The sequence below is a fragment of the Myxine glutinosa genome, chromosome 3, assembly GCF_964187855.1.
Source record: "Myxine glutinosa chromosome 3, kmMyxGlut1.1, whole genome shotgun sequence".
Lineage (NCBI taxonomy): Eukaryota > Metazoa > Chordata > Myxini > Myxiniformes > Myxinidae > Myxine > Myxine glutinosa.
Window position 1 is genome coordinate 44,403,413 of NC_136263.1, and position 12,493 is coordinate 44,415,905.

Sequence of the window (12,493 nt, forward strand, 5' to 3'; positions counted from 1 at the left end):
GCTGGCACGCGAGGCACGTCCTGGCCCAGCCGCGGACGGCCTTCCGGAGGCCATGCCAGATGAACTTGTCGGCGATCAACCTTTGGGAGGCCCTCGCGCCCGGGTGAGATAGGCCGTGGATGGCGTCAAACACCTGGCGCTGCCAGCCCGCGGGCACGATGGGGCGAGGACGCCCGAGGGAGACGTCGCACAAGAGGGCCGCGCCTGTGCCGTCGAACGGCACCTCGGTGACACGGAGGCCCGTGACGGCGGTCTGCAAGGCCTGGACGTCGGGGTCAGCGGCCTGGTCCGCTGCCATCCGGGCATAGTTGATGCCGAGGTGGACTGCGTGGGCGACGGCCCGGGAAAGGCAATCCGCCACCGGGTTGTCCTTCCCCGCGACGTGCCGGATGTCCGTCGTGTACTCGGACACGGCCGAGAGGTGACGCTGCTGCCGGGCCGACCACGGCTCGGTGACCTTGCCCATCGCGAAGATCAGCGGCTTGTGGTCGACGAAGGCCGTGAACGCACGGCCCTCGAGCAGATGGCGGAAGTGCCTGACCGCCAAGTGAAGCCCGAGCAACTCGCGGTCGAAGGTACTGTAACGGCGTTCGGGCGGGCGAAGCTGCCGGCTAAAGAACGCCAGCGGTTGCCAAGCTCCACGCACCCATTGCTCGTGCACCGCGCCCACCGCGTAGTCCGAGGCGTCGGTGGTGAGGGCGATCGGTGCATCGGGCGCCGGGTGCGCGAGCATGGTGGCGTTAGCCAAGGCGAGCTTCGCGCCCGTGAACGCCGTGTCCATCTGCTCGGTCCAGGTAACGTCGCCTTTGCCCGGCTTACCTCGGAGAGCTTCGTGCAGGGGGCGCAGGAGCTGGGCGATACGGGGCAGGAACCGATGGTAAAAGTTCACCATGCCCAGGAACTCCTGCAGCCCTCTGATCGTGCGGGGGCGCGGATACCCCTTCACCGCCTCCACCTTGGCCGGCAGGGGGACGGCTCCGTGCCTGGTGACACGGTGCCCCAGAAAATCGATTGTGGCGGCGCCGAACCGGCACTTTGCGGGGTTCACAATTAGGCCATGCTGGCCCAGGCGTTCGAAGAGCGTGCGGAGGTGGCGTAGGTGCTCTTCGCGGGACGCGCTGGCGACGAGGATATCGTCCAGGTAGACAAAGACAAAATCCAAGTCGCGCAGGACGCTGTCCATCAGTCGCTGGAACGCCTGAGCCGCATTCTTCAGACCGAAGGCCATGCGCAGGAACTCGAAGAGTCCGAATGGCGTGATGACCGCCGTCTTCGGGACGTCCTCCGGCCTGACGGGGACCTGATGGTAGCCGCGTATGAGGTCCACCTTCGAGAAGAAGGACCTGCCCGCCAAACGGGCGGAAAAGTCCTGAATGTGGGGGACGGGGTAGCGGTCGGGAGTCGTGGCGTCATTGAGACGGCGATAGTCCCCGCACGGTCGCCATCCCCCACCGGGCTTCGGCACGATGTGCAGCGGCGACGCCCAAGCGCTCTCTGAGCGCCGCACGATGCCGAGTCGCTCCAGGGTAGCGAACGCCGCTTTTGCCACCGCCAGCTTCGTCGGCTCGAGGCGGCGTGCCGGGCGTAGACCGGTGGCCCGACGGTGGGGATGTGATGGGCCACCCCGTGCTTGACGGCCCCCGCTGAGAAGGTGGGCCGCGTGAGGGCCGGGAAGCCGGCGAGGAGGCGGGTGAATGCGTCCGCTGCCGGAAGCGTACAGCCCAACGTGGCCGGAACCGAATCGTTCGGCAAGCCACTTGGCAAGCCGCTCGTTGAGCTGGGCAACGCACAAGCGAGCGAGCTGAACGTCTCGGCCTGGACAAGCCGTCTGCGCTTGACGTCGACCAGGAGCCCATTAGCGCACAGGAAGTCCGCGCCAAGCAGTGCCATGGGCACGTCGGCGGTGACGAACGTCCATCGGAAAACCTGCCCTCCAAACCGCAGAGAGAGGCAGCGTTTTCCGTACGTACGGATGGGCGTCCCGTTCGCGGCAAGCAGCGCGGGGCCCCCACCCGCGGCGTGCTTGTCTGACGTGCCGGCGGGAATAACACTCACCTGCGCTCCCGTGTCGCACAGGTAACGGTGCCCGGAGAAGGTGTCCGTTATGAACAGCAGGCTGCTCGAACGGCCGGCGCTCATCGCCACTATTGAGCGCCGGCCCGGGCGTTTCCCGACCCGTTGAAGGAGCACGGCGGATGACACCGCCGAGCTTCGTGGCCGAACTTGGCGTGGAACCAGCACCAGGTGGTGGAGCTGGAGGAGCGCGGCTGGCTCCGCCAGGCCGGTGGAGTTGGCGGGTTTCCCCGCGGTGGCGGTTTTCGCCGTGGCGGCGCTCACGAGGCGCGTATCAGCATGCTGCTGAACATCAGCGTGCTGTAGAAGCGGATGCTGTGGAACATGCTGCTGAACATCAGCGTCGAGGGCCGTGACGGCCACGCCGACGCTCGCCCGCGTGTCCGAAGCGGCGAAGTACCTGTCCGCCTCGGCTGCCAATGCTCGGGGCTCCGTTCGCTCGGTCCCGGCCAACGCGAGGCGAACCTGCGCTGGAAGTTGGCGCCGGAAAAGCGCCCGGAATAGCGAACCGGGGGCCTCGTCGCCCAACAGGGACAGCATATGGTCCATTCGGACCGACGGGCGCGTCTCACCGAGCTCGGGGAGATCCAGGAGGCGGTCGGCACGTGCGTCGTCTGTGAGGCCGAACGTGGCTAGGAGTAGCCGCTTGAGTGTCTCGTACTTGTGGCCGTCCGGTGGGTGGCGAAGGACTGACACAACTCGAGCGGCCGTGCCGGGCCCGAGGGAGGCGACGACATGGCAGTAGCGCAGGTCGTCGTTGGTGAGGCGCCGAAGCTGAAACTGGGCTTCGGCTTGAACGAACCAGACCTCGGCCTGGGCCTCCCAAAATTCGGGAAGTTTAATCGCCATTGCCATGGCGTCGTGTTCGGAAGGATCGCTACGGCAGATCCAACGTCGAGGTCACCATATAAAGCGCGATGCTGCGCACGCTAATGCTTACGCAAAGAGCAAGCGGACAACGCGGTTCATAAAAGAGTCTTTATTAAAAGTACTCAAACTGCAGCACTAAACTGCTCAGGGCTGCGCGCTCCGCGTATATCGTGAGGCCACGCCTCTCTCCCTGGCGTGGCCCATCCCCACTTGGTGTGCGGGGTGATGTCACCGCGTCAGTGCTTTCGTGTCCGCCACAGTTTCATCCTATATAAGTGTACATTGCTGGATATTCATTATTTAATCCTATATAAATGTACATTGCTGGATATTCATTATTTAATCCTATATAAATGTACATTGCTGGATATTCGTTATTTAATCCTATATACATTTACAGTTTCATTTGTATTATTATTTACAGTATCCTATGTACATTGCTATAAAAACCAAAACAGTTTCTTTCACCCATTCTGCTCCCTGGTTTACCCCTGAACTCCGCCTGATGAAAACTCGTGCTCGCCAACTTGAAAGACTCCGCAATAAAACAGGTCTCACAATTCACTCCCAAGCCAACAAGGACCACCGACAACACTACAAAGATGCCCTCTCCTGCGCCCGCTCCGCCTACTACTCTCAAATTATCCACTCTGGCTCCGGAAACCCAAAAGCACTCTTCTCTTCAATAAACAAACTCCTCAGCCCCCTGAACACCACCACCCAGTCATTCACAGTAGACAACTGCATCTCCTTCCTTTCATCTTCCAACGCAAAGTTGAAAACAACTACAACAGCTTGACCACCGCCACACCCGCTCCCCCTCAAACCACCTGCCCCCCCTAATCCTGCCTTCCCCTGTCTCAATTCTCCCCAATCTCCCTTACTGACCTCTCTGAACTCCTCATAGGAATGAAAACTGCCACCTGCACTCTTGACCCCATCCCCTCCAGCTTTGTCAAGGCCTCCCTTCCTGCTCTCTCTCCACTTATCAATGCAACAATAAACTCCTCCCTGTCTACAGGCATCGTCCCACCATCCCTCAAAATTGCTGCTGTTACCCCCATTCTAAAAAAACCTGGACTAAACCCTGACACCCTAAACAACTTCATACCCATCTCCAACCTACCCTTTCTGTCGAAAGTTTTGGAACGCGCTGTAGCCGCTCAACTCAAACATCACCTCTCTGCCAATAACCTGTATGAAACATTCCAATCCGGATTCCGCTCCAACCACAGTACTGAAACTGCTCTCCTCAAAATCACCAACGACCTTCTCCTCTCCTCTGACGCTGGCAACCTCAACATTCTCATCCTCCTCGACCTCAGCGCTGCCTTTGACACCATCGATCACACCATCCTCCTCACCCGACTTGAAACCACCTTTAACGTTACTGGCACTGCCCTCTCTTGGATTAAATCATACCTCTCTGACAGACGCCAGTTCATCTCCATCAATAACTGCAAATCCCCCACTGCTCCCCTCCCCCAAGGTGTCCCCCAAGGTTCAGTTCTTGGCCCCCTCCTCTTCATCCTTTACCTGTCCCCCCTCGGTCACTTAATCCGCCGTCATGGTCTCCAATTCCACTGCTTCGCCGATGACATCCAGCTTTTCATCTCCACCAAGTCCATCTCCACCGCCACCAACTCTATCCTGACAAACTGCATCACTGAAATAAAATCCTGGCTTCAAATTAACTTCCTCAAACTTAACTATGATAAATCTAAAATAATCATCATTGGCCCAAAAACGCTCATAAAATCCACCAATAACTTCTTTTTTTTTTTTCTTTTTTTTTTGTAAACTGAATGGAGGCTCGTGAAAGAGCTAACATTTATTTCACAAACAAATCAACCAGACAAACAAAATATACAAAAAGAGGGAGCGGAAGACAAGATGGGGAGAGAAGAGGAAGCACACAACCACAACATTTGAGAGCAGGGAGAAGTGTGGGAGGGAGAGGGCTTGGGGGGAGGAGGCATGGGAAGGGGGGGGGGGTGGGGGGGAGAGGTATAAAACACAAGGGGACCGAAATTAGCGGGGGTAGAAAAGATCAAGGTTTTGGATGGGGGAGGATAAGAGATGGTGGTGAACAGCTGTTTTAAAGACCTGGAGGGTGGAGTGGGATTGAAGAGAGTGAGGGAGTTTGTTCCAGAGGCGGGAGAAAAGAGGAATGAAGGAGTGAAGGTGAGCAGAAAGTCTTGATTTTGGCAGTTTAACCGTAAGAGGGTTGCAGGCAGATATTTTGTAACCTGTAGGAATATCTGGGAGACAGAGCCCAGAGAGAGCTGGGGGGGGGGGGGGCAAGGCCAGAGAGGAGTCGGTAGAAGACGGAAAGACCACCAACCTGCCTGTGGTGAGTGAGTGAAAGGCCCTTGGAGTTAGCTTCATCGCGGGAGATTCCAATGATTCTGAACGCTTTGGTTTCAACAGCGTGAAGACGAGCTAGGTGTGAGGCAGGAGCACCAGACCAGACGGGAGAGCACTTTGCCCACAACATTGACGGTATCCCAGTATCCACCTCCCCTCACATCTGGAATCTTGGCATCATCTTTGACCAAACCCTCTCCTTCGACAAATACACTAAACAGATCACAAAGACAGCCTGCTTTCACCTGAAAAACATCGCCCGTCTCCGTCCATCCCTCTCCTCCATGGCTGCAGAAACCCTCATCCACGCCTTCATCACCTCCCGTCTGGACTACTGCAATAGCCTCCTCTATGGTTCACCCTCAACAATCACCAATAAACTCCAATACATTCAGAACTCTGCTGCCCGTCTACTCACCCATTCCCGGACCCGTGACCACATCACCCCCATCCTTTACAAGCTTCACTGGCTCCCCATCTCCCAGAGAATCCAGTACAAAATCCTCCTCTTGACCTACAAAGCCCTCCATAACCTGGCCCCATCCTACCTGGCTGACCTCCTCTCCAGACACACTCCCAACCGCAACCTCCGCTCTGCTGGTGCCAACCTCCTGACCCCCGCCATCTGGACCAAATTCAGATCCTGGGGGGACAGGGCCTTCTCCATCGCTGCTCCCACCCTCTGGAACTCACTACCTCACACCATCAGAGACTCCTCCTCACTCACCACATTCAAAACATCACTCAAGACCCACCTGTTCAACACTGCATTCAACATTTAACCCACAGCATTTAACACCTGGCTATCTCTTGTCCTTCTCCCTCCTTTTTGCTTTGAATATTTCCCTATTGATTCTTGTTTTTTTGAAATTGTTTTTATGTTTTGCTATGCATTATGTTTGCGCTCTGTCAAAGCGTCTTTGGGCTCCCTGAAAAGCGCTATACAAAATAAATGCATTATTATTAATCTATCTATAATTCCAGTAATCTCTGTATGTGTGTATGTGTGTATGTGTGTATGTGTGTATGTGTGTATGTTTGTCTGTGACCGCTGTTTCTCGACAACCACGGGTCCGATACACTTTAAACTTGCCAGGTATATTGCTGGGGACCCGAGGATGTGCCTTTTCAAGGTTTCATATTAATCGGACAAGTACTTACCGAGCTATGTCCAAAAAACGATTCAACCAATCAGAGCAGCGAGCTATCGCATGTGCCGAACGTGGCGAACACACTCTGCCTCGGACGGCACATTTGAGAGCGTATTCATTTATTTCACGTTGGCAAACTATGTTGCCGCTATGTTGGCGTTAAACTATGTTTTAAAACTAATTAAAACCATTTCATGTAAATAGAGGGGGGGGGATTGTCACTGTACTCGCAAGCCATTCGCCGTTCGCTTTGGCGTTGCGAATGGACCAAAACATTTCATGGACCAAACCATTTCATGTAAAGCGTTCGCCGTTCGCTTTGGCGTTGCGAATGAACCAAAACATTTCATGGACCAAACCATTTCATGTAAATAGAGGGGGGGGGATTGTCACCGTACTCGCACCCACGTACCCACGTACCCACGTACGGGCATTGCACCCATGTACGGGCATGCCCTAGTATTATAAATGTACATTGCTGGATATTCATTATTTAATCCTATATAAATGTACATTGCTGGATATTCATTATTTAATCCTATATAAATGTACATTGCTGGATATTCATTATTTAATCCTATATAAATGTACATTGCTGGATATTCATTATTTAATCCTATATAAATGTACATTGCTGGATATTCATTATTTAATCCTATATAAATGTACATTGCTGGATATTCATTATTTAATCCTATATAAATGTACATTGCTGGATATTCATTATTTAATGCTATACAAATGTACATTGCTGGAAATTCATTATTTAATCCTCTATAAGTTTATATTGCTGGATATTCATTGTTTAATCCTATATAAGTTTACATTGCTGGATATTCATTGTTTAATCCTACATAAGTTTACATTGCTGGATATTCATTATTTAATCCTAGATAAGTTTACATTGCTGGATATTCATTATTTAATCCTATATAAGTTTACATTGCTGGATATTCATTGTTTAATCCTATATAAGTTTACATTGCTGGATATTCATTGTTTAATCCTATATAAGTTTACATTGCTGGATATTCATTATTTAATCCTAGATAAGTTTACATTGCTGGATATTCATTATTTAATCCTATATAAGTTTACATTGCTGGATATTCATTATTTAATCCTATATAAGTTTACATTGCTGGATATTCATTGTTTAATCCAATATAAGTTTACATTTCTGGATATTCATTGTTTAATCCTATATAAATGTACATTGCTGGATATTCTTCAGCCATCTCTGATTCCCTTCACTCTGTGTCCCACAGACGCGCTCAATGTGCTTCTCAACACCCTGAAGAAGCGCACCGTGTACGGGAGATACAAGTCACTGAGTACCCATTATTTCCTGACAGAGGAGCTGATGGAGGCTCTGTGGTTGCTAACAAACTGCGGCAGTGAGAGGAGGAGGGTGAGGGAGGGAGGAGATGAGGAGAGGGAACAAATTAATAAAATAAACAAACACAGAAAAGGTTTTTATAAACAAATAAGTCAGAAATATTATGCTTATCATTAACTATAAAGTATGAACCTCGCAGGAAATGCTTTGTAATGTTTGTAAACATCCACACAAACTAGTATAACCTGTCATTAGACTCGAGCTCAATCAATCACAGTTTAGTCCCATTAAGATAAACATGTTAAAGTTGATATTTTTCACAACAATCTGTCAATACCTCCCCCCTTCCCCCCTCAACCCCCTCTAACCCCCAACCCCTCCACCCACCCACCTTCCCATGCCTCTTCCCCCCCAAGCCCTCTCCCTCTTCCGATGTCCCTGTTCTCTGCTGTTGCACTTGTCTGCTTCCCTCTCTCTCCCCATCTTGTCTCCCGCTCCCTTTTGTTGTATGTTTTTTGTGATTAATGTCAGCTCTTACATGAGCCTCGATCTTGTATCCCCAAAAAAAGCTGTGTGTTTAAAAACAAGATTTACCCCTGAGCATCAAGGATGCTCCAACCATTATTCTTGTCTTTCTGCTTGTACTCACGTCTGTGTTCGTGTATGACGATTTCTTTCTTGTGTTGTGGTTTGTGTTTACATATTGACTCTGAACTATAAAATATTTATTTATTTATGTTGAGGCTCCATTCACGGACTACATAGTCCTATTCGAGGCTCGGCCTTGAATAAAAGAACTGAATTGATAGAAAAGAGAGAATAGTCTCAGATTTTTGAGGAAGTAAACAATCTGCTTTTTGAAAAGGGGAATGTCATGTTTGGAAAAGGTCAAATGATTTGTTTTGGGTCAGATGGAAAAGGTCAGAAAAGGTCAGAAAAGGTCTAGTTTTGAGGTCAGATGGGGAGAGTTGATAAGTATCTGTAATACATACTCACCTTTGGGAGAGTTGATAAGTATTTGTAATACATACTCACGTTTGGGAGAGTTGATAAGTATCTGTAATACATACTCACGTTTGGGAGAGTTGATAAGTATCTGTAATACATACTTACGATTGGGAGAGTTAAGTATCTGTAATACATACTCACGTTTAGGAGAGTTGATAAGTATCTGTAATACATACTCACGTTTGGGAGAGTTGATAAGTATCTGTAATACATACTCACGATTGGGAGATTGATAAGTATCTGTAATACATACTCACGATTGGGAGAGTTAAGTATCTGTAATACATACTCACGTTTGGGAGAGTTGATAAGTATCTGTAATACATACTCACGTTTGGGAGAGTTGATAGGTATCTGTAATACATACTCACGTTTGGGAGAGTTAAGAATCTGTAATACATACTCACGTTTGGGAGAGTTGATAAGTATCTGTAATACATACTCACGTTTGGGAGAGTTGATAAGTATCTAATACATACTCACGTTTGGGAGAGTTGATAAGTATCTGTAATACATACTCACGATTGGGAGAGTTGATAAGTATCTGTAATACATACTCACGTTTGGGAGAGTTGATAAGTATCTGTAATACATACTCACATTTGGGAGAGTTGATAAGTATCTGTAATACATACTCACGATTGGGAGAGTTGATAAGTATCTGTAATACATACTCACGTTTGGGAGAGTTGATAAGTATCTGTAATACATAATCACCTTTGGGAGAGTTGATAAGTATCTGTAATACATACTCACGTTTGGGAGAGTTGATAAGTATCTAATACATACTCACGTTTGGGAGAGTTGATAAGTATCTGTAATACATACTCACGATTGGGAGAGTTGATAAGTATCTGTAATACATACTCACGTTTGGGAGAGTTGATAAGTATCTGTAATACATACTCACGTTTGGGAGAGTTGATAAGTATCTGTAATACATACTCACGATTGGGAGAGTTGATAAGTATCTGTAATACATACTCACGTTTGGGAGAGTTGATAAGTATCTGTAATACATAATCACCTTTGGGAGAGTTGATAAGTATCTGTAATACATACTCACGTTTGGGAGAGTTGATAAGTATCTGTAATGCATACTCACGTTTGGGAGAGTTGATAAGTATCTGTAATACATACTCACGTTTGGGAGAGTTAAGTATCTGTAATACATACTCACGTTTGGGAGAGTTGATAAGTATCTGTAATACATACTCACGTTTGGGAGAGTTGATAAGTATCTGTAATACATACTCACGTTTGTGAGAGTTGATTAGTATCTGTAATACATACTCAGGATTGGGAGAGTTGATTAGTATCTGTAATACATACTCACGTTTGGGAGAGTTGATAAGTATCTGTAATACATACTCACGATTGGGAGAGTTGATTAGTATCTGTAATACATACTCACGTTTGGGAGAGTTGATAAGTATCTGTAATACATACTCACGTTTGGGAGAGTTGATAAGTATCTGTAATACATACTCACGTTTGGGAGAGTTGATAAGTATCTGGAATACATACTCACGATTGGGAGAGTTGATAAGTATCTGTAATACATACTCACGTTTGGGAGAGTTGATAAGTATCTGGAATACATACTCACCTTTGGGAGAGTTGATAAGTATCTGTAATACATACTCACGTTTGGGAGAGTTGATTAGTATCTGTAATACATACTCAGGATTGGGAGAGTTGATAAGTATCTGTGATACATACTCACGTTTTGGAGAGTTGATAAGTATATGTAATACATACTCACGATTGGGAGAGTTGATAAGTATCTGTAATACATACTCACGTTTGGGAGAGTTGATTAGTATCTGTAATACATACTCAGGATTGGGAGAGTTGATTAGTATCTTTAATACATGCTCACGTTTGGGAGAGTTCATAAGTATCTGTAATACATACTCACGATTGGGAGAGTTGATTAGTATCTGTAATACATACTCAGGATTGGGAGAGTTGATTAGTATCTTTAATACATGCTCACGTTTGGGAGAGTTCATAAGTATCTGTAATACATACTCACGATTGGGAGAGTTGATAAGTATCTGTAATACATATTCACGTTTGGGAGAGTTGATAAGTATCTGTAATACATACTCACGATTGGGAGAGTTGATAAGTATCTGTAATACATACTCACGATTGGGAGAGTTGATAAGTATATGTAATACATACTCACGTTTGGGAGAGTTGATAAGTATCTGTAATACATACTCACGTTCCGGAGAGTTGATAAGTATCTGTAATACATACTCACGTTTGGGAGAGTTGATAAGTATCTGTAATACATACTCACGATTGGGAGAGTTGATAAGTATCTGTAATACATACTCACGATTGGGAGAGTTGATAAGTATCTGTAATACATACTCACGTTTGGGAGAGTTGATAAGTATCTGGAATACATACTCACGATTGGTAGAGTTGATAAGTATCTGTAATACATACTCACGTTTGGGAGAGTTGATAAGTATCTGGAATACATACTCACCTTTGGGAGAGTTGATAAGTATCTGTAATACATACTCACGTTTTGGAGAGTTGATAAGTATATGTAATACATACTCACGTTTGGGAGAGTTGATAAGTATCTGTAATACATACTCACGTTTCGGAGAATTGATAAGTATCTGTAATACATACTCACGTTTGGGAGAGTTGATAAGTATCTGTAATACATACTCACGTTTTGGAGAGTTGATAAGTATATGTAATACATACTCACGTTTTGGAGAGTTGATAAGTATATGTAATACATACTCACGATTGGGAGAGTTGATAAGTATCTGTCATACATACTCACATTTTGGAGAGTTGATAAGTATCTGTAATACATACTCACGTTTCGGTGAGTTGATAAGTATCTGTAATACATACTCACGTTTGGGAGAGTTGATAAGTATATATGTAATACATACTCACGTTTGGGAGAGTTGATAAGTATCTGTAATACAAACTCACGTTTTGGAGAGTTGATAAGTATATGTAATACATACTCACGATTGGGAGAGTTGACAAGTATCTGTAATACATACTCACGTTTTGGAGAGTTGATAAGTATCTGTAATACATACTCACGTTTCGGAGAGTTGATAAGTATCTGTAATACATACTCACGTTTTGGAGAGTTGATAAGTATATGTAATACATACTCACGTTTGGGAGAGTTGATAAGTATCTGTAATACATACTCACGTTTGGGAGAGTTGATAAGTATCTGTAATACATACTCACGTTTTGGAGAGTTGATAAGTATCTGTAATACATACTCACGTTTGGGAGAGTTGATAAGTATCTGTAATACATACTCACGTTTGGGAGAGTTGATAACTATCTGTAATACATACTCATGTTTGGGAGAGTTGATAAGTATCTGTAATACATACTCACGTTTGGGAGAGTTGATAAGTATCTGTAATACATACTCACGATTGGGAGAGTTGATAAGTATCTGTTATACATACTCACGTTTGGGAGAGTTGATAAGTATCTGTAATACATACTCACGATTGGGAGAGTTGATAAGTATCTATAATACATACTCACGATTGGGAGAGTTGATAAGTATCTGTAATACATACTCACGATTGGGAGAGTTGATAAGTATCTGTTATACATACTCGTGATTGGGAGAGTTGATAAGTATCTGTAATACATACTCACGATTGGG

The 12,493-nt window shown here is 46.8% G+C and overlaps 1 protein-coding gene across 2 annotated transcripts in view; it reads left to right on the forward strand.

The window, feature by feature from the left end:
* LOC137423623 (uncharacterized) overlaps window positions 1-12,493 on the forward strand; it is a 364,689-nt gene that overhangs the window by 325,256 nt on the left and 26,940 nt on the right. For both annotated transcript variants that reach the window (XM_078773964.1, XM_078773961.1), the window contains exon 7: window positions 7,730-7,872. In XM_078773964.1, the coding sequence (XP_078630090.1) occupies window positions 7,730-7,872 (143 nt within the window). The remainder of the gene's footprint in view (window positions 1-7,729; window positions 7,873-12,493) is intronic.